The 24,718-nt window shown below is 29.8% G+C and overlaps 1 protein-coding gene and 1 long non-coding RNA gene across 2 annotated transcripts; one reads left to right on the top strand and one right to left on the bottom strand.

Annotated features, from left to right (window-relative positions):
- The first annotated feature begins 11,241 nt into the window (after positions 1-11,241).
- On the top strand, positions 11,242-12,472 carry LOC149890931 (uncharacterized). The gene is made up of 2 exons (XM_090083455.1): positions 11,242-11,271; positions 11,628-12,472. The coding sequence occupies exon 2, from the start codon at positions 11,628-11,630 to the stop codon at positions 12,369-12,371; it is 744 nt and encodes a 247-aa protein (XP_089939581.1). The 5' UTR covers positions 11,242-11,271; the 3' UTR covers positions 12,372-12,472.
- A 5,191-nt stretch (positions 12,473-17,663) lies between these two features.
- On the bottom strand, positions 17,664-21,048 carry LOC149890932 (uncharacterized). The gene is made up of 2 exons (XR_016451070.1): positions 20,854-21,048; positions 17,664-17,824 (listed from the first exon to the last, which is right to left on the bottom strand). It is a non-coding gene; the product is annotated as an uncharacterized LOC149890932 (long non-coding RNA).
- Positions 21,049-24,718: the final 3,670 nt, after the last annotated feature.

Below are 24,718 nucleotides of genomic sequence, written 5' to 3' on the forward strand. Positions count from 1 at the left end.
CACCACAAGATAAGTTACCTAGAAAATCTCCATGCAAAATGTTGAAATATCCAGAGTTTACAACTAATATTGATACTGAAACTCATACAATAATCGATTCTACCAAAAACGTAGATTGTGAAAATTGTAAACTTTTATCATCCGAAAAAACAATCATAGAAAAAATAAATAGAAGTATGTCATGAAAGTTACAGAAGCTTGCTTAAAGAATATAAAACTTTATAAATAATAAACGACCAGCTAAAAAATAATATTTTTAGCTACCAAAATTTTGAAAAAGAAAAAATAGTTTGCCGCTATTTGTTTACATTTTTGTCCTTACTGACCTCTTTTTCAAGCTGAGAAATTAGTTGCGCAATCGAATTAGAGAAATGTCTATTCGTCGGAAAAAAAATTCTGAATAAGGATTTTCATCGGCCCCGTTCGGCCGCCTAACGGGTAATTTCAAAAAAAATTTCGGGTCCGAACCCGTTTAGTATAGACCCGTTAGCCCGATAACCCTATAACCCGAAATAATGATCGAACGAGTTATCGAGCACCGACAGCTAAGGAACTGAAACCGATAAATTATAGGTACCTATTCAGATATTGGATTTTTTTTATACCCGAAAACCCGAACCCGTTTGGTTTTTGGCTTTATCACAATTCTGGGAGCTTATTCACCAAGCTTTTTTTTTGCGTAACTTTGGCGTAACTTAGGCGTAAGTTCAAAACTGTGAAAGTCGTTATTCACCAAACTTGCGCAGTTGCACTTCAAAAAAACTTTCGTAAGTTTTTGCGTAAGTTCAACCTTAACTATCGGTTAGGGTTAGGGTTAGGGTTAGGGTTAGGGATAGGGAAAGGGATAGGGATAGGGATAGGGATAGGGATAGGGATAGGGATAGGGATAGGGATAGGGATAGGGATAGGGATAAAGCAATACAATAATAATTATTCATCAATTTGTCCACATTCTTACATTCTATGTTCAACCTTTATTTGAAATCTTCCATTAATTTCATTTCGTTATTACACTTTCGTTATTATACTTTAAAATAATAATGCAAAGGCTAATTGAAACCAGGTCTGCTTATTGCGTAATGTAACGGTAATTAATTTTCGTTAAAACTGAAAGCGTTTTGAAAAAGATTTTTAAAAAATGGCGAACAATTGGATTTTTAGTGGGATTTTTTACAACTTTGACTTCGAATTAGAGTCCTTTCCGTTAAGTTTCAAGTCTATGTTTTTATACTTTTCTGAATCAGCATGAAACTTTCTATCATAATCTGCAATAAAAAAAGGGGGGTGCGATACTTATATATATATATATATATATATATATATATATATATATATATATATATATATATATATATATATATATATATATATATATATATATATATATATATATATATATATATATATATATATATATATATATACTAGTTGAAATGTAAATAAAAATTGTTATCCGATTCGCTATAAATGCAAAAAAAGCTCCTTGTACTAATTGTTAAACTATAAATATTCAAAAAATTGATTTTTTCGTAAAAAAAATTTTATTGAAGAAATAGTCGCAAATTCTTTAATAAAATTAAATTTCTCAAGAAAGAATCACATGTTTCACTAGACTAAAATGTTTTACAGCTCGTTTGTATATCTCGTTTGTACACTCGAAAGAATTCTCGCGCCTACAAAAAATCCAAAAAAAAATTTTCTATAATAAAAACCAGGCCGGCAATGTTTTACTTTTGAGAACAAAATCTACCGTAACGGTAGTTTATAAGGGTCTGCGTACCGTTAATTTTTTTTATCGGAGTCAAACGAGATTCTCATCACGATACGAGAAATCTCGTATTGTTATGTATCGATACTCGCTCAAAAATTGTATCGGAATAAAATGACGAGATTTTATACGTATCGTATCGGTATAATAAGGAGTCTCGGTAAAAAGTATCGTTATAACTTTTTAACTATTACCGATATTTTAGCGATGTATCGAAATGTTCATATTACTTTTTTAATTATTCCGATACAAAACGATGCGTAACGAGATATGGCGATACAGTACAATCTCTCTAATTCGAATTTTGTGGGGAAAAATAAAAGTTCGAATTAAAGAGATTTTCGAATTATAGAAAAATGACTTTTCTTTAGCGGTTTTCTTTTTTCATTTCACGGTGACTTTACATTTAATCGAATTATGGAGGTTTTCGAACTTAAAGAGATTCGAATTAGAGAGATTATGCTGTATTAACTTTTTAAATTAACAATTTAAATGTGTTTAACAACTAAATCAGTTTATTTTTAAATCTTGAAGTAGAAACAGCTCTAATAAAAGTGATATATATATATATATATATATATATATATATATATATATATATAAATAAAAGTGACAATTTCAAATTTTTATTTCAGAACAATTTTAAATTATTTCATTTATTTATATATGAAATAAAACAACTACTGGAGAAGCTTTGATTAAAGTTTCTATTGATGGGACGTGGCAATAACGAGGTTACAGTTCTTTAAATGGACAAAAACTTTTGTTTTTACTCGCAAATTTGAATTATTAAAACATTTTATTTGGTCTGATTACATTTAGCGTCAATAAAAGCACAATATTTACTTAAAATATATGTTTCTTATTATATCTCGTTACATTTAGTAAAATATCGTATCGTATCGGTATTTTAGCGATATATACCGAGATATATACCAACAACGATACAAATTCGTATCTCAAAAATCGTTAAAAATAAAAAAAGTCGTAACGTATCGTTTCAAACGATACAAAAATCAAATCTCGTATTGTATCGTATCGTTTCAAAATATAACGAGACGCAGATGCTTAGTAGTAAGCATCTACGTCTCGTTATTTTTATTCGAGACGATACGAGACGATGATATCCGGGACACAATTTTTAAATTCCGAAAGAAAATTTATTGTTCCGGTTTATATCTTTTATCCCGGGACAGTTAATTCGTCAATTTTTTCCGGGACATTTCTCGTCTCGTTATGCTTGTTCCGGTTCATTTCGAGAAAACGATTCCGAGACGCAGATCTTTACTTAGTAGTTTATTCAAGATGGCGAATATTAGGGATTTCCCATATGATTTTGCACTTTCAAATTCAGTTTAGAGCACTTTCCATTGATTTTGAGACCTATGTTTTTATACGATTCTTAATCTGCATAAAACTTTCTATCATAATTAATCATAAAAAAAGGGGAGGTGCGAAAGTCGAGTAGCGCCATAGGAGAAATGGGGGCACCTTGATCCTTTTTACGGTTAATGGTTGGTTACTTGAAAACCCTTGCAGACAACAATACTAGTTTCAATATTTTTAAAAGAATATTTATTTCTTTATTCAAATCAACAAGCTAATTTTGGTCCAAACAATATTTAGTAAGCTAGAACTCAACTTTATAACATTACCTACAAAGGATCAAGGTGCCCCATATATGGGGCACCTTTTTCCTTTAAGACATTTAAAGTTTAGTGAACAAGTTTTTTCATCAGAAATTTTAAGAAATGTTTGCAAAAACTGCAAAATCAAAATCGAAAATCAAATGCCAGCATTAATAACTAAACATGAAGAAAAACAACGTAAAACTAAATGAACGAGAAATAGTGACATAAATTTAGCAGCAATTTACAAATACAGACGCTCAGAATAAATCGACCAAGCGTCTGCTACGCACGGGTATCGAACCCCGACACCAAGCGTGCACCACTGCTCAATAGCCCGATCTTTTTCTTCAATGACAACAGAATGAAAAACGTAAGACAAAAAATTACTCTTGTTCGCAATCATCTTATTTAAAGGTTTGACCTTTCGTATTTACAGTTTCAAGTCCAGCGGCAGCTGATACATATTTATATCTATCAAAAATTCAACAAAATTAAATCGAGTATTATTACTATATCTTGATAAAATAATTTACCTTTTTACTTTTTATCATCAATTTTTTTTATCTAGCAAAAGGAAATACTTTTTCTTTGTACAATAAATGCATTTCAATAGTTATTCTAATGTAATTAAATACAACAAATTATACATGTATCATAATTTTAGTATGGGGCACCTTGATCCTCAGATCAACCAGCCCCGTGTAAGAGAGATTAAGGAACCCCTATAGGTATAAATAATGTAATAATGGCTGTATCTCGCTAATAAATAGCATTCAACGGCAAAATCATACCATAAAATATACGTCGATAAAATACCTATTGACTGCAGTTGATATTTTACAAATATTTAACATAGTAATAAAAATATATGAATACATCTCATGTTTATCAAATTTACTTTTTATCATGAAAATCTTTTATTTTTTAAAATTCGTAAAATCGATTTTTTGACGAAAAAAAAAACGAAAATAAATAGCCGGAAGTATATGCTGATAGTAACTTATGACGTCACGCAGATATAATTATAAATAAATGATGTAGCGTTAAAAGATCATGCTGCCCCACAGATCAAAGAGCCCCCAACTCCCCTATACATGCATACATATATATATATATATATATATATATATATATATATATATATATATATATATATATATATATATATATATGTATATATATATATATATATATATATATATATATATATATATATATATATATATATATATATATATATATATATATATATATATATATATAGTAACTCCAGAAGGAACCTCTGAGTTGTTTGTAATCATAGCGCTCAGCTAATAGTTCATGCAGCGTTTATAATTTTGTAGTGTCTATCTGAAAAACTAATGCCTAAAAATATTTTATCTTAAAAATAAAATTAGCTGCCTACCATGCAGTTGTGTTACTAACCTTCTAGCACACAGCATTGGGTAGTTAAGAACTAAAAGGTACATAAATTATATAACAAATGCTAACTATTTGAAGTTTGAGATTTCTGTACAAGCAAACAAATTCTTTTTCTTCACCATTGTTAACCCCTTAACTGTGGCGTAATTTTAAAAATCGCTTTGTTATTTAAGGCAAAATATTTTTGTTAACGATTTCTTTAAACTGTTTAATTTTCGTTTAGTACGCCGAAAATTGCAAAAAAAAAAAAAAAAACAAAAAAAAAAAAAAACCTTATAGCATTTTACATTTCTTGATAATATCAACAAGGAACTAAATTTTATAGGCAACAAAAAAATAAAACAAAGATTTGTAAGACATTTAAAATATAATAACAAAAGTTCAATTATTTACAAAAACCTTTAAATTTTTCTTTTGTATGGTAAATTTTAAAACAAGGCATAACACACAAACCAACATTACAGTCTTGACACATATATCGGGTATCTGATCTTATCTTATTTTCAGAGCAGACAACGCACCTACTTGGTTTCATATTTTTTTCTGTTGCTGGTATAGCATCAACAAAATGACGCTCTATTAATCTTAAAGGAGAAGGTAATACTCGAGTTCGACTTCTTTTTTTGAGGATTGATTCATGGATTTAACAATGCTCTTTTTGATAATGGACTCTCTAAACTGTAAGGATGTTATATTAGGTGATAACTTATCGTTTATAATATTTGCATTGAATGCACAAAATCAATCAAATGCATAAAAATCTTTTTATACCGTTTTTTTTGTCTTTTTCTTTCGGACTCATATGTTGTCAACATTTGATCAGATCGGTTAACACCACCCATGTTTCTGTTATATTCATGTATCACGAGAGGAATATTTTTTTCTCTGCCAGCTTTATTAACAGTGATTGTATCATTTTGAACACAGGTACTCAGCATGTGCACATCTTTCTTGTCTCTCCATTTGGTACACATTATATTTGTTTTAGTATCATATCGAACTAAAATATCACCAATTTTAATTTTAGCATTCTTTGTATCCTGCGATAACTGTTTGCGATTATTACGTAAAGTACCAATGCAATCAGTATTATGATCCAGCAATACTTTGCAAACTTCATAAGATGTATACCAATTATCAATGTGTAAACAATAGCCATTACCAATTAAATTATCCATTAGAGTAATAACAATTTTAGTAGCTTGATATTTGTATTTTTTCAAGTCTGGAGCAAAACTGTCAGTCATTTCCTTACCAGTGTACAAAAAACAATTCCAAATATAGCCAGTAGCTGATTCACATAATGCAAAGGACTTCATTCCAAATCTGGAACGCTTGCTTGGAATGTATTGCTTCCAGCTTAAATGACCTTTCCAAAGCAGCAGTGATTCGTCTATTGATATATTTTTATTTGGTATATACAGAGTCTTGAATTTATTTACTAGATAGTCATAGATCGGTTTAATTTTTGCTACTTTACAGAAATTTATTGGCAAACTACTGTTATCAACAAAATGAAGAAACTTCTCAATAAGACAAAACCTATCAAAAGACAATACTTTTCTTATAAGTGGTGTGTCAAACAGAGGGTTTGTTGAAAAATACATAGCATTTGTTGGTTTCCATAAGATTCCACGATATAAAATGAATGCTATATAGAGCCTGATGTCGTTTCTGACTAAAGGTATCCATTTTTGAACTCGAGATCTATCTTTAATTATATTATTTTTACGATATTGTACTGCGAAAAGGTTACTTTGCTCGACAATAAGATCAACGAGGTCGTCTGTTACAAATGCTTCAAATATAGTAAGAGGACTACTACTAACTATAAAACTTGGATGAGGTCCTTGATTACCCTCAAATTTAGAAAAATTTGCTTTATAACCGTCTATTTTAACCCAATTCGGTTCATCGTTTGTATTATCTTGTTCCAATTGCATTACATCAGTGTCAACAAGGCCAGTTTCACTATCATCGTCTGCTGATGATGAGCAAATTATTTCTTCTTCTGTAACAGATTTAACTGAACCTTCATTAGAAGAAACATCATTAGAACTAATATCAGATAATTTATCGCTTTCTCCCATGTATTCAATTAGATCTTGAACAGAATAATTACTTCTTTTAGGGTAAGAAAACCATGCCGAAACCATGTTTACTTTTCCACTAAACTAAAGGGTTAGTGTTCTATCGGATGATTCAAAATAACATTTTGAACTTTTAAAAAAACGCAGACCTAGAATGTTTTTATATGCTCGTGCGCATGCGTTTAAAATGAAAAACTACCACGCTGGATTTTTATTAAACGAGTTTTTAGTTTTTCTCCCAATAAAATTATCAAATGTTTGATTTGGTTGCACAATGTTAAAAGCAAGGGAGGGGCCAACATTAACAAAATATTCGTTATATTCTTGACATATATTTGGTTCGCTTGTTATAATTTTTTTTTTTATCGGAAATTAGTTTTTCTGGTAAGCAAGTGTGCTTCTTTTTTTCTTTTTCTGTTAGTCCATTTTTAACAGCCCAAGTCCTCTTTGTGTCGAGTTTATGCTTATCAAGCTGATTAGAAAAATACCTTATATTTGCTTCTTTTTACTATGTTAAAAAAACTTTTTATAGTTTTTGTAGATTTAAATGTAAAACGAATTCATCCCCATTTTCTTTCTATATATTTTATATATTTCTATATATTCTATATATATTTGTATTCATCAAAAGATAAAAATAAATACATTTTACGCAATGATAACTTTATTAAGCAGCCCATTTTTCTAACAAGTCTTTTTAAATTTTGTATTGATTATCGCGGACCATTCTTATAGAATAAAATAGTTTTGAAAAATTTTACTGAGGATTTTGTTCATCAAAGTAATTACTTTTCTTTTAAACGAAAGCTTAAAGAATTCATTTTTTAATTTTAAATTTAAATTAAATAACTTTAAAGAACTCAAATATCGTATAAATTTTACCACAATCATTTCTTAGCGGTACTTGACGACAAGGCCGTATGGTCTTCTACGAGTTCCCGCGTTCTTTTATTATTTAATAACGATCATTATATATATATAAATTCTGCTGCAGTGTTGGCAACAAAGATATTCTGCATTTTTAAAGTTTAGAGGCTGTATCCTTGAAGAGTTGCAACGTTTTTAAAGTGTCTGTATATTATTCTTATTTTTTGCTGACTCAGATCTATTTTTCAAAGTTAAGATAAAAGCACAAAAGTAGGTTAACAATATTAAAACAGAATTTTTTCACATGTAATTGCTAATTTTTTCAGTATCAACATTATTTTACTATATTAAACCTAGCAGTAGTGGTTCACCACGACACCTCTTTCCCGCCCACCTCGACCACCTCCAAGACGTGACATGTTGCGGAAATTTGGAAAATCTGCCCTGCCATTTCGCCTCCAAACCTTGAAGGCACAGCGAGAATCGGCCCGTGGTGCTCTTGTTGCCAACTTTGAAAATCAGCCCGTGTAAGTCCTATAAAATGTAAAAAATGCGAAAGAGTAAGAAATTAATCACATGACAAAACTAAAAGTAAAATGTGTTAAAAAATGACACACGTTTCTCTTGTGGTGTGTAAATATTTTCTTGTGGTCCTTAAATAAACTTTTTGTTTAAACATTTGCTAACTATTCAAATTTTATTATGAATATTATAATTTTCTTTATACTTAAACTACTTATTTTAATCTAGCTTATACAGATTTCTAAAGGTTTTTAATTTGTAGATACCAGTAATGCAAACACATTTCAAATACATTAGAATAACTAAACTAATGATTCATAACTTAAAAAGTAAAACGAGAAAATAAATTTAGCAAACCAAACAAACTTATTATTTTTTTTTTTAGGGTAATGATGGGCTCTTGAGGATAATAAGGTCAACAAACTCTAACTCATTCAATATTAACATAATAACGTTCAGGATATTTAATAAAATAAACAGATAAACATTATTTTTACCCAGCATTGCTTTTCTTTTAGCTGAAAAGAAAAGAAAAATATTGTACAAATTGCTTTTATGCAATTTTGTACAATATTTTTAGCAAAATTAGTAAATTAGCTAAAATTGCAATACATACTACATACCCAACTCACCTTTTTTTCGAACTATAAACAAAGTACATTTTAAACTAAATAAGTTATTTTAACAAAAAACAAAAAATACATATTAAACTAGATAATTTTAACAACTGGCAATATTCAAGCTAATTGCAAAAACTTATTGTGAATATGCTTAAATAGAAGTAAAAAAGTGGGTCCAAAATATACTTGATTAATTCGAAACCAACCAATTTTTAAAGATTCATGTATTCCCACTTGTGTGGTTTGCATGGCCTTACATAATGCCATATCATAATTGATATGGCATTATTTTACAGAAGAGTAAAAGCATTTATTTACAACCAGATAGCCCTTCTTGATATTTACCTGTTTTGCAGATAAAGAAGGAGTATTTTATCACGTTATCCTACCACTAAAAAGATTACTGTCCAAGGTTAACGTGAAACTCCTCCTAACCTTAAATAAAATTGAAATTAAGGTTTTATATCATAGTTTTTTTTCTGCCTTCACTGTAGTCAAGGAGCCTCACACCCCACCAAAAAAAAAAAAAAATGAAGTAGATTTTAAAGGGTAAATAAATAACAGATTAACAATATTACCTTGCTTGATTTGCATTTCTTTTAAAGCTAAATGTGAAAGAAAGATCAAAAATTTTAAAAATAAAACTCATTTAAACCTCTAAATTTTATGATAATAAAGCTTAGTGAGTTTTCTTCTAAAATCTCAATAATCTTCTCAGTATGACAAGCTCCAGTAGAATCAGTGACAGGAGGTACTCCAAGCAAAAAATGTTCTCCATCACTCAATGCTAAGCGCTCTCTTTTGTGTTTCTTTCCATCAGTATACTCTTTGACTAGCTTTCCATCATAATGAAGAATCATGTTTGATCCAGCCTTTGCTTTTAAAGCTTCCCTGGCTTCCTCCGCTGTTTCCTGTATGACCTTCCTACCAATTCTGTTTATATTGGATTTTGACATACCTTTACTGGAAAGTCCACTTGTATCAGCCACCTGCTTTAAAATATCGGATTGAGCTCTGATGCTTACATGTTTAATCTTCTAAATAAGGACAGTATCTCCTACTATGCCAGCAGATGTAGATGGTTGTGGATCTATTTCATCTTTACTCAAGTCTGTAGAATTAGAGGTGTCTGTTTCCTCTGAAGATATTTCTGTTTCACTTGAAGATGAAACCTGCAGCTCAGACTGATAACTCTGGTCATGATCTGCTCCAGACATTCTTACTCTTGCCTGTTGAGATCTTTGAGCAGAATAAATGTACCTTTTATCTTTCTTCCTAATGTACATTTTCCTGCAACTTCTTTGATCATTTATGAAAATGATATCTTCTGCCTTGTCTACCTGAGATCTTTTCTTATCTTTCTCTAATATCTGTATCACATCACTGGGCATAACATGAAAAAGAGCAGTCGAAATATTGTCTTTGAAAATTATTCTCTTTTCTACTTCTTTAGTGTTATGCCTTTTTTGAAGAGAAATCAGTAATTCACTCATTTTCTTCTGTACTTTGTCCACTCTGGATGTTGGAATTCCAGCTTTTTCATAAATAGCAGTGACCTTTTTAACCAAATACTGACAATTTTCCTCACAAATGAACTTGAAATCATGAGAGAATCCACAGCAGAGAAGGGCGTTATTTTTGATCTTAGGATTTTAGATCAGTATTTTGTTTGATTTTGTCAACCGCATCAAACCACATAAAAATGGGTAAATTGTGTCAACTGTGTATCTTTGAACTCACTTCAAACCTAACTAACTGTTTTATTCAAACTGCTCCCAATATTTTTCTAACTAATGAGAGTTAATAGTACATGGTTCAACATAAGATTAGCCTGTATCTTTCAAACTGTGACTACACAAGCACTGTAAAAATAGGCTTTTTTCACCCAAAAAATCATGATTTTTGAAACTTAATTGGCTTGTGTAGTCACAAAAATAAAGTTTGAGCTCTAAAACTTTACAGATCTCATTTTCTCACATATATGCAGCAGAAAAATGATAGGAGCAGTCAAAATAAAATGTGTCCCTAAAAACGGGACACCCTAATATATATATATATATATATATATATATATATATATATATATATATATATATATATATATATATATATATATATATATATATATATATATATATATATATATATATATATATATATATATATATATATATATATATATATATATATATACTATATAGATATATTATTTATGTCAACGAAACTCGTTTCATCCAGCGTGGTAGTTTTTCATTTTAAACGCATGCGTACGAGCATATAAAAACATTCTAGGTCTGCGTTTTTTTAAAAATTCAAAATGTTATTTTGAATCATCCGATAGAACGCTAACGGTAAGTGATTTGTCCAGATGGGAGTGTACCCAAGGTCTAAAACTTTCTCATTGAAGATTTTTAACATCTTCAATGAGAGAGTTTTAGACCTTGGGTACACTCCCATTTGGACAAATTTTTTAACGAATTCTATATTTTAGTTATAAACTTGTTTTTTAAAATAGGATATTTTTCACAAGTTTTAAGTTATTTGTCTTTACTTATATACTTTATTATAGAATTTTTTATTATACTTTATATATGTCTGTACTTTCTTTTGAAATATATGGCTAACGTATACTTGTGATTTTCTATTTTTAATAGCCTACTTATCAAATGACTAAGGTCTTTTTACTTTCTTTTGCTTTTTAAATTAGATGACGAATTTATCTGATAATCTTCCCCGTGGTTTGATTGGTCTTCACACACCAAATGGACAGAAAATGCTAAACGAATCTTCCACTGTCAATCAAAATATCATTCAAAAAGAAATGAAGCAATTTCGTTTAAAAAACTCTGGACCAGCTTCGCTTGCTTTTGTAATTAATGCATTACATGCTATTCATCATGTAAAGTTTACAGAAGAAATGTTAAATGAAAATGATATTATTTATGCTGAAAAAAATAATGTAAAACATATTTTTCAACTAATGTCCAATGAAATCAATGAGACTGAAATGACCATTTCAAACATTTCTCATGTTGCAATGTTACTAGGATTTGGTGTTCACTCCTTCTATGCACTTAATGAAACAAGAATAAAAGAGAGTGATTATGATGACTACAAATTAAAATCTCTCTTAAAGGAAAAGCAATGGGAGACTTCATTGGTGGGAACTGAACTGAAATTTCGTGAACTTGTAAGAGATTATATTAAAAGACCAGTAACTGGAATAATTGTAAATTTTGATATGAATAAACTTGGGTATACAGGTGAGATTGGTCATTTTAGTCCAATAGCTGCATACCACGAAATTGAAGACATGTTTCTAGTTATGATTGTTTCACCATTCACAACCCCAGCATGGATTAAAACATCACTGCTGTTTGAAGCTATGTCTACAGTTGATGCTGGTTCTAATTTACCTCGTGGATTTTTGCGCATTAATGTTCTTTTATGAATATTTGGATACAAATTATATAATATGCCAAAATTATCATATGTAGACATTACAAGCAACTGTATCTTTTTCTAGACATAATATAATATAAATTGCACATATATTTGTATGTGAAACTTATGATGCTTTTACCAAATTTTACTGTGTGGCTTCTTATAAGCCTATGCCTATCATTACTTCTTTGATAAAACTTGTTGAACAATTTACAGCTATATAGCTTTTTGTTTATTTCTGCCTGAATTATTCAGAGTTAGATTTAAACAATTTGAATTTAAATTTATTGTGTAACTATTGTTAGAATAAATAATTTAAGGGATGTACCTCATTCAAATATATTTTTAGAAATTTACCTCTCACATCAATACCCACTTTAATGATGTTTGAAATACCTTTTATGATGATTAAGAATATAAATAAATATTTTGTTAGAGAAATTAAACAAACAGCATTTTCTAAAAAATATTTAGCTAATGCAAAAGCTGGACCAAGTGGCTCTCTCCTCTTTCTATTACTACTATTAAAAAAAATTGGTTGTCAATGGGAAAAAATGATGATATTGATTCGTGCAGGCAAGATAACCAAAAATGTTGATGTTTAAAAAAAAATTGAATTTTTAATTTATAGTGATAGAACTTTTTAATCTTTTCAGAAAAAAGAAACAATCTGGACACTAGTAAAACCGAAATGTTAGAATATTTGGCTATGGGGAATAGATTTGTCTATAGCCGGACCATTTGTCTTAATGAGAAAGATGATGATAGTTAAATCAAATCAGAAGTACCGTAACATTTCTAAGACCCACTGCAGGTCAAGGCTTAAGTCTGAAAAGCTTGTTCTTGAGAAGTAGTAGAAGGTGTATTTTAAAGGACTTAATAAATATTGTAGTTGACCTTGGTTTGTCTTTTGCCATCATTTAAAGTTACTTTTAGAAGAACATTAAAAATATAGGTTCTGGTATTTCTTTTCTGCCATTTATTTGAATAGAAGAAACCATTATTTCACCTTTTGCTATATTAAATGTGTCTTTGGCCTTCTAGTATCTTTAGAGTATGAATATTGGTTTGTTTTTTGTTTTTTGGCCTATCGTTTCATAACACGATAATTTCTATTTTATATTTAAAATAAAGATAATTAATAAAGTTAAGTATTAAAAATTTTTTAAAAATATTTCTTCCATTTCTTCTTGAGCTTTGTTTCTTTGGCTTTAAATTTGCTTGATTGTATCTCTTTTTGCTTCACATTCATTCCCTAAATAATAAATCCGTTGTTTTGTTTCACGTAATCGTGTTTGAGCAATTTTAAAACTGTTTTCTTTGTGAATAGTTTTTTTCAAACTATTTTCTGTATCGCTTTCTTCTTTAGCTATATTTACAGGTTTTAATCTAACGCTTTGTAGAGACAGTTCTTCCAAAAGCTTTTCAAATAACACTTCCTTATCATCAGCTAAACTTGATTGTCGCCCTATCTGAGTCTCTAATAGAAGTTTACGCGATCTAATCGGCTCATAATCTGAGGTCATTTGCAAAGATTTACTTTTCTGAATAGCAAGGTTTTCTATGGCTTTAGAAAGTAGTTGGTTCTTGATATCTGTATCAGATTTTATTCTTTTATCTGTTCTTTCGTTTTCTGTTACTTGCTTTCGTAAGGTTGAAATCTGATATTCAGTTTTTTTACTTCCTTTTTTTTTCTCAAAAATTTGCTCTTTAAGTTTTTCACAACGCTTATTCATTTTCTCTATTTCTTTTTGTTTGCACTACACATTACATTTTCGAATGTACTTCCGATGGTTTTATTCAACTAGATTTTCCGCTTCTTGACATTTAGTCCTAATTTTATCGACATTTCGGCGAAAAGTATCCATAAATTTAACAGCCATTGAAAATTATATGCAACTTTTTAAGGGTTTCTATTATTCGATTTTTTAATGTCTTCTGTTAAAACAATAAAAAGGTTTAAAAGCACTTTCAGAAAATAACTTCACAAACATATGCGGCTAAGTTGGATATAACATCCAACAAAATAATGTAAAAAACAAAGTAAAAGAAAAAATTATTGAAAATAAACAAACAAAAGGTTATTGACTCTCGCATTTTTTATAGCTTCTCCATTTTTTTTTTATATCCATGGTACAGTGAGGAAAGTGATAAACTTGTTTTGAAATTTGAGATTGGGATGAAATTGGACATAGGACGAGAACAATTTCCCTTTCAATGTTCTCCATTACAAATAAAGCGAGGAAACATTTTAACGCGAACTAAAAGTACTTACTTTTAAGTCATGTGTTATATGAATTTTGAAATGGTCTTAGAGGGTTTTTTTTTTGTTAAATCTCCATAAATCATTAATTTTCATAGCCTTTACAGACATAATTCACATCAAGTATTTTATGGTTGATGGATTGTATTATTGTCTTTTTTAGAAGTTAAAGCTACATAGATGGAATGATATCCTAAGAAAATGTCAAACATGTATATCTCAGGAATATAAATGTTGCTTTAATCTATAAATAGTTTATTCTTTCTTTCAGTCACATTTTTCGTCACTTTTAGTATAAATTGGGTCAATATTAAACCCGATGTTACACTTGACTTACCCATCTATGACCACAAGAGGGATATAAGCTGAGGCAATTAGACTTCAACTTTGAAAAGATTATTTTCCGAATAAAAATTTATATTTTTATGCGGAAAATAATTATTAACAAATAGTTTTATGTGAGGAGGAAAGTTATCAAAAAAATTTAGCTTAACTTCACCATCACAGGGAGTTCTGTCAATCTAAAATTCAATATGCAAGTAGATGTTAATAACATAAAATTGTGAAGAATTTTGGTTACAGGAGGAAAAGGAGTGGAGTGGGTAGGATTATTGGGTATATATTTATAATTATGGATGATCAGATTTTGCTTTTTAAAAATAAAAGTGTAAATATATTATATTTTACATTTAAAAAATATATATTTGTCACATAAAAATGATGCCAGATAACAGAGATAAACAAATTGTAGGTAACCAAACAATATCTAATAATGATTATTTGGTAAATAAAGCAGACAGCATTGTAGCCTGGAAATTCCATTTTCAAGACCGTTGTGCAAATATAATTAAATAAAAGTCAAATACTTTAAATCAAAATAATGGATAAACTTGTTTTCAAAATAGTTCTAGATTAAGTTACTAAAACATTTAATGATCCAATAACAACTTCTGAAGTCAAAGTCTGTGCTTCATCAATATATATACTTAAGATGATGCCAAATTACAAGCTGAATCAAAATATGTAGTGGCAAAATTAGAGACCGCCGATTCGTCAATATTTATCGGATTGCCGGAATGTGCACAGAACTATCTTTGCAGATCGGTTCAAATTATTTACTGACTTAATTTGATCAGGAAATATTGTATTGTTGAGAAAACTCTTTTAGATGTTGATGAAGCAGCAGATATACAGTGGCGAGCAAAATAATAGGTGCGAACCAAAAAATTAACAAATACGAGGATATCTTTGAAACAAATAAAATAAAAATTTGAATTTTTATTAGAACTTTTATTTTATTACATAAATAAACAGAAATTAATAAAAATTAAATTATTAAATATATATGATATTTTAATTTTAAAAAAATAGATTCCACACCGAGCAAAATAATAGGTGTAAAATAAAAAATGAAGATGGAAGTCAATAGGGTTGCAAACTATTAACATTTTGTTGCATACCCTTTATTTTTTAATACTTCCGTGCATCTTGACGGCATTGAATCCACTAGTTTTCTGCAAACTTCTACAGGAATGCTGTACCAAGCCTCCTGGAGCATCATCCACAGTTTATTTCTATTTTTTGGATTTTGTCCAGAAATTTTAAGTTTTAACTGCTTCCATATATTTTCAATAGGATTTAGATCCGGTGACTGAGGTGGCCATTCTAAAACTTTTACATTATTGGTCGTAAACCACTCTTTCGCAGCTTTGGATGTATGTTTTGGGTCGCAGTCCTGTTGGAAATGCCAAATTATCGGCATATTTTCTTCGGCAAATGGCAACATGACATTATTTAGTAAATCTTCGTATGTATATTGGGTCATAATAACTTTGATCCAAAAAAGTGGCCCCACACCGTACCAGGAAAAGCAACCCCACACCATTATATTTCCTCCGCCGTGTTTCACTTTTTTCGCAGTGAAGCGAGGTGAAAATTCTCGCTTTGATGGACCTCTTACATACTGTTTTCCATCAGAATTAAATTAATTAATCTTAGTTTCATCACTCCACAAAATATTACGCCATTTTTTGGTCATACCTGGTCCCCGCCAAGCAATATGATTCTTTGCAAAAATTTTTCTTTTCATAATGTTCTTTCTACCAAGTAATGGTACTTTCCTCGGAGTTCGAGCTGGCAACTTACTTTCTAAAAGCCTTCTTCTAACTGTCCAAACACTAATATTTTCATTAATTTCATTAAAATTTTTTGTTGCTGGCTTGAATGGGTCTTTTTTTGAAATAATTGTTATGTGATCATCCGTACGCTGACACGTTTTGCGTGTTCTTCCTCTATTCTCACGTGATTTTTCTGGTTTTAAGGCATTTGTAACTTTATTTTGAGAACATCCCATCGTAACTAAATTTTCCTTGTAAGTTTTTCCTTGTTTTCTTAAATTTCTAATAAGTTTTCTTTCTATCGCTGTGCAATGTTTTCCTCATCCCATTTTATATCTAATTCTAATTCAATACAAATATGATATGTTATTATTTTATATAAGTTGCATAAATATTGAACTTACCTTTATATCAACAACAAATAAAAATAATAAAATGTTTTTAATCCTACAGCAAACAGGTTAAAATAAACACACACCTATTATTTTGCTCCACCAAATTTGTAGGTTAAATATATAAATAGGGTATTCCCTTAATAAATTTGTAAGAAATTGGAAATATACTGCTCTCTGTTATAATAAAATAAGCATAGTTTGTGTAGCAATCAGTTCCTAGATATCACTTTATAAAATATACTGTAAAATGTCAATTTAAGTGAAATTTATTATTCACACCTATTATTTTGCTCGCCACTGTACATAAGTTTTCTCTGGCCAGCCTTGACATTATTGGATAAATATACTGGTTATGTTTCCAGAATTTTCCTTAATATTTGCCATAATAAAACGTAATAGTTTTTGATATATGCCATCAGCTTCCAATAAAGAACTAATTATTTAAAGCTTACCCAAGTAGCAGCGCTCGTATGGGTCAGTACCGGCAACGCCAGTTCTGGCGATCCATTTACAGGCCATTAAAGCCACTGATCTCTATAATAACTGGATAGCGCAACTCCGAGCAAAACTTCTTATTTTTTGACGCCAAAATCGCCATATTGGAAAGCCCCAAAAATTTAAATCCCGTAAGCTTAAAGTTTTGTTTTTCGACTAATCGCTTTAAATACACAGTATCAGATTTCAGCTAAGAAGAAAATACAATTATGAGCGGATTAAAAAAAGATCTTCGAGGTTCAGAGTGTTCTGCTTATGGGTGCAAAAAGAGGAAAAGAACTGGGGGCTTAAGAAGTGATAGTTCAGGAAGTTCCGATGAGGAATCTACTGTTAAAAGAAAATTAAAAAGAACTTTTCATTTGTATATAATGACCACTGCTTTCTTTAATGATATTATAAAAACAATAGTATTATAATTAGATTAATATTACAATATATCTTTATCATAGATTCTATGACAATAATATATATATATATATATATATATATATATATATATATATATATATATATATATATATATATATATATATATATATATATATATATATATGGCGCTACTCGACTTTCTCCCCCCCCTTAATTTTATGATTGATTCTGATAGAGAATTTTATGCTGATTAAGAATCGTATAAAAACATGGGTCTCAAAATTAATGGAAAGTGCTCTAATTCGAAGTCAAAGTTGTAAAAAATCCCACTAAAAACCCTAATATTCGCCATTTTGAAAATACTAAGTTAATGATCTTTTAGCTGACAAAAGCAAAACATTAATAGCATGGTTTTTACGTTAAAAAATTCGTTAAAGTATGTTTATCTTGCGCAATTTTTTGTGGCAATGAAAATAGCCGTTTTTTGATTTATTAGAGAATAAACTATATTGCAAGTAATGTACTTTTGTAATAAATTAAAAAAAAAAATTCAACAGTTTTGTTTCCTAAAAGAAGAACTTATGAAACTTAGTACATAGTTGTTCTATCACATGTAAAATTTAGAAAATGTAACCTTCAAACCGTTTTTTTAATAAAAAAAACCAGCGTAGGATACAATAATAATTATTCATCAATTTTTCTACATTCTCACATTCTACGTTCAACCTTTATTTGAAATCTTCCATTAATTTCATTTCGTTATAACACTTTCGTTACAATACTTTAAAATAATAATGCTAAGGCTTATGGAAACCAGGTCTGTTTATTGCGCAATGTAACGGTAATTAATTTTCGTTAAAAATGAAAGCGTTTTGAAAAAAAATGGCGAATATTAGGGTTTTTAGTGGGATTTTTTACAACTTTGACTTCGAATTAGAGCACTTTCCATTGATTTTGAGACCCATGTTTTTATACGATTCTTAATCAGCATAAAATTCTCTATCAGAATCAATCATAAAATTAGGGGGGGGGGGGGGAGAAAGTCGAGTAGCGCCTATATATATATTAGGCAATAAAATTGCAAACTGAAGTAGATAGTGAAAGCAAAGAATCAACTATAGTGGATGATTGCAGCTCTAGCTGTATGGAATTAAATAAAAAACTTGAAACAAGCCAACAAAAAATTTGCATTTTAAAAAAGAAGCTAAAAATTGTTCAGGAAAAGTGTAGCAGAATGAAAAAAACAGTAATTTCCATAAAGTCTGTGGTTAAAAACTTGAATAAAAACAAAATGATTTCCCAAAACTGTCAAGAAATGCTTTTAAAGACATTTTCTGGAGTACCAAGAGCACTTATGCAAAAAATAGTTAATGGTAAGGATTCCAAAAAGGGGAAAAAATATCCTCCTGAAGTTAAGGCATTTGCATTGATGTTGCAATTTTATTCTACAAAAGCATATGAGTTTGTGCGAAAAACATTTGATTTTGCCTTGCCTTGCCAATCACACATTCGAAAATGGTATGCAAAAATTGATGCGAATCCTGGTTTTACAAATCCTGCATTTGAAGCTATAAAGATAAAAGTTAAAGAAGCAAAATGTAAAGATAAAACAGTAGTTTGCTCTCTTATGTTAGATGAAATGAGCATTAAAAAACATATATCATGGGACGGTGAAAAATACAGTGGTTACGTTGATCTTGGCTGTGATATAGATGATGACTCAACACCTGTAGCAAAGGATGCATTAGTTTTTATGGTTGTAAGTATTAACAGCTCATGGAAAGTTCCATGTGGATATTTTTTTATTAACGGTCTCACTGCAAGTGAAAGAGCTAATCTCATTAGAGTCTGTATTCAGCGTTTGTCTGATGTTGGTGTCAAAGTTGTATCAATTACTTGTGATGGTCCATCTTGCCATTTTAGTATGCTGGCAGAACTTGGGGCTTCATTGAAAGTTACTAATATGGTACCTTCATTTTCACATCCACTCATAACAAATGAAAAAATTTTTGTTCTTCTTGATGTATGTCATATGCTAAAACTGATGAGAAATACATTAGCAGAAAAAGGCATTTTGTTTGATTCAGAAAAAAAACAAATATGCTGGAAATACATTAAAGATTTACACAACCTTCAAGATGCAGAGGGTCTGAGACTTGGTAATAAACTTAAATCTCAACATATAGATTGGAGGCAACAGAAAATGAAAGTTAACCTTGCAGCTCAAGTGTTCAGTTCTAGTGTTGCTGATGCTATCGAATACTGTTGGACAGAACTTAAGTTACCACAATTTAAGGGTTGCGAAGCTACAGTAAAATTTATACGATTGATTGATCAGCTTTTCGACCATCTTAATTCAAGAAATCCATTTGCTAAGGGTTATAAAGCAGCACTTCGCATCAGTAATAAACACATCTGGAATCCATTTTTTGATGAAGCTTACAGGTATATTTTATAAATATTCAAATTAAATTGTTTAAATGCTTTTATATTTCTCTCTCTCTCTCTCTTTATATTCTTACCTTATATCTTATCTTTATATTCTGTAAAATTGCCAGGTACATAACTGGTCTTCAAAATGAAATGGGTACAGAAATGCACACAACAAAAAGAAAGACTGCTTTTATTGGATTTCTTGCAGCAATAGAAAGCACAAAGCAGGTATGCATGCAATATATATATATATATATATATATATATATATATATATATATATATATATATATATATATATATATATATATATATATATATATATATATATATATCTTTCTCATTTACTAATATACTTTTACATAACCATATGCTCTTTAAAAAATTGAAATTTATAACAAGCATTAATAAATATACCTGTGTTTCTGTTATTTTCTCATTTGTTTTCAATAATTTGCCATGTTTATTATTAAGAACTTTATATATCAGCATTAAACTGATAAATGTAAGTTAAATTAATAATAACTTCTAGTTTCTGTTCGTTTTTTAAACTACACATGTCTTTAGATCTTTCATACTTTGGTTGAAAAAAAACAAGCACCTCTTAAATATCTTTTAACATACAAACTTAGTCAGGATCATTTAGAGCTTTTTTTTGGGGCAATCCGCTCATCTGGTGGGTTTAATAACAATCCAACTTGTCAGCAATTTACAGCAGCATACAAAAGACTACTTCTCAGAAGTAGCATCACAGGTGGCACTGGCAACTGTGAAACTAGAGACCCAGTTAGTATACTTCATGTATTAGATAATGCAGACAGTAGAAGCACTTTAAGTATTGCAACTATTATCAGGAAGTATAATCTTTTAGATATTATAACACCACAAACTACTGATCACGATTACTTAAAAGCACCAAATGTAAATATATTATCAGAGTATAAAAAATCTGCTATATCATATATTGCTGGTTATGTTGCCAAAATGGTTGAAAAGCAATTGGTATGCATACAATGCTGTAAAGCTATTGGTTCAATTGAGTATTGTCATGAATCTACCTTTCTTTCTTTTAAAGATAGAGGTGGTCTTTTCAAACCTTCAATAAGTGTAATCAAAGTGTGTGAAATGACTGAACAAAATATTGTTAGAATGTTATCAACACTTTCTGGAAATTTGCCAAGAATAAAATGCAGTATAGTTGATGCTATTGCAATTTCTGTTTTGGAAGCAATAAATTTATCTTCAGTGTTTCGAGATTTAGATAACCATATGTTTGATACCCCAATTTATGAAAATCATATCTTTACTCTTGTTAAGTTACTTGCTAAGTGCTACTGCAAAATAAGATTGCATCAGCTCGGAAAATTAGAATCTGCAAAAGTTTTAGGAATAAATGTCAGAAAGACTCTCAGTAAACTAGTTTTGTTCAAAAATCAATGAAAGTAACAACCAATTTGAATTTATATATCATAGTTTTGACGATTATCTTTGTATGATGTTTTGTTATACTTTTTGTATTATTGTTATTTGAGAGTTTCTATTATTTTTGGATAACAATATATTTTGAACATGACTCTCGGTTGTATATATAAATGATTTAACATTTTTTCGTGTAAAGTCACTTGTAAAGTTACTATTTAACTTCTTTTACAAAGCAATTTTTTGTAACGCAAATGTTTTTCGTGTGTTCTCCGCTTTTTAAACTTTAAAACATTTAAAATATGATAATATCATTGAAATATGTATTTTGGTTGAGTTGATATAAACGAAATAGAAAACACAACATAAACAAATCTTCAATCTCTGTATTTTCAAATTCCGTTCAGCGTTCTGGGGCTTTCCAATATGGCGATTTTGGTGTCAATTTTGATATTAGAGATGCGCTATCCAGTTATTATAGAGATCAGTGATTAAAGCTCTATGAATAGCATGCCGGAGCCGATACGAGCCATTCCCAAGTAGCAACGTATGCATGGCCCGACAATGATCCAGTCCTGGCAGCGGAACAGGGTCGGTCCTGTCTTGTCAGACCTGGCGCAGTGCCGCCATGCACATTGGCTTAATTATTGCCCAGGGCTGGCTAGCCATTGCAGGCTCTGGCGTTTCAACGGGCCACCACTGGCAAATGCTTAAAGGTCCTATGCAAGCCCATAGATTCACCGGAGCCGAATCAGTGACGGGCTAAAAAGAGTAAATCTCTATTATTATAACGTTCCTTTTCATCAGTTTTATACATTTTTTTTCTCATTTGAGTGATATGTACATATCACTCAGGGCCTGTTTATATGGAAAGCGGGCTGTCTCGGCAAACGAGCCAGCCCGTTCGCCGAGATATCGACATCATCAATATTTTAACTTAATTTTTTTTTGCGTTTATATCATGGCCTACTATAGTGACAGGCCGAGTAAACGTACGGCTTTTAAAAAAACTGTAGGCGAGTTTGTTTTTTTTACGGAAGCATTCGTTTTTTAGGTTATTTAATAAATAGATTCATTAGTTCATTAGATAGTAATTAATTTATCATAAATAAAGGTTTTTGTAACAAATAAAACCTCTTAAATGAAAAAAATCGTTTATTAAATGCAAACCGCATTTCATTATAACATAGTAAAGACTCACTTTTTATAGTACTAAAACCTCAAACATCTTTATGAAAAAAAACAACATAACTTTTCAAAATAAAACTACAATTAGTTAAAAAAAACAATATTATATATATCACGTTTAAGATAGTTTCAATATTTTCATTTTGGGTTCCTTTGAAGATCGCGGGGAGTAAAGGTGGCAATAATTGTTAAAAAATATATTGGCAAGGATTCTACAATGTTTTTTTGAAACATTGGTAAATCCATAAAAGTCAGATACTATCAAAAAGCTGTTAGATAAGCTAACACGACAGACACATTTGTAAAGATGGTGAAATAAAATGTACGAATAAAATATCCAATGGCAGATGTTATCACCAGGCAAAGTTAACCCACCATGATTAATCTCTCTGATATATTCTCCAAATTGGTCAAAACAAAATAATGTATCTTCAACTGGAGGATCTTCTCTACTGACATAGCCGGCAATATAAACCAAAGACATTTTAATTTCTTTAGACAAATTGCTTTCAATAACAGGAAGATTATGAAAAACATTCAACAAAGTATCATCTTGCATTACATAATTACATTTGTCACACAAATGACTTGATGAAACTTCTAAATCATTAGCTATGATACCAATATTTAAGCAAAGTTTTGTTTTTTTTATGTCAACTTTTTGCAATATTTGCTGAACATTTATAAAATAGGTACCACATGATCCTTGTCGAAGTTTTCCAAATGCTTTCTCAATAGGGTCACTAGTAAAATGTCCAAGACAAACATACTTATGACTTGTAATTAGTAAATGTTTCACTAGTTCAACCATTCCACAACACGTATGGGAAAAAGCACGAGAAGTATCTTTGGTTAAAGTTTTTATTCTTTGACCGTGTATTTCAGGTGCCATTTTTTCGACCATATCAGCCAAATTTAAAAGAAAGTTCAATCGTTCATCATTGTTTGATGAAAAAACAGCACAATTTTCATCTCTAGTACAAATGTTTTCATAAAGTCCTTTAACGTTAACAATTTTAAAAAATTTAATAAAAATAGATAAAAAAACTGTAGTGTCATCAACATTTTTTATGGATGAATGAGTTTTTAAAGCAGCTACAGTCTCATCACAAAATACTCTTAAACAAGTTGACACATTTTGACATTCGATTGGTTTAGGAAAAATTGCAGTTTCATTTAGTTTAGACAGTTTTACAATAGCATCTTTTTCATGTTGAAAAAAGTTTTTTAAGATCTGACCATTTTGCAGTTCTTGAAAAACCTTCATAAGTAAAACATAGTTCTTGGCATTTTTCTGTGAGCCAATTATTACGAATAGATTTTATTAAATGAACGAAATCATAAAGAAGAAAAATATTATCATTAGTACACCAAGTATTACGGAGATTAAACATTCCAAAAAACTTTTTATTTACTTTATTATTGTCGCAAAGAATAGCAACAACAGAGCCACCACAATTTTTTATTGTTTCAATCGTTTGCATTGTTTGATCATACTGAAATTTAGCATCTAAACCTGTTACTGGTAATGCTTTATACAAAAACTGTTTTCCACCAAACAAAGAACAAATCATTAAACCCAAAACTGTTTTTGCCAATTCATTTGGGGAGTTAACAGATTTACCAAAAATGTTCCCTCCTTGATATGTTAACTGTAGTTTAACATAAATTTCAT

This window comes from Hydra viridissima, unplaced genomic scaffold (genome assembly GCF_058129835.1).
Source record: "Hydra viridissima isolate aposymbiotic clone 2 unplaced genomic scaffold, HvirCarnegie_v1 scaffold_3, whole genome shotgun sequence".
In the NCBI taxonomy this organism is placed as follows: domain Eukaryota; kingdom Metazoa; phylum Cnidaria; class Hydrozoa; order Anthoathecata; family Hydridae; genus Hydra; species Hydra viridissima.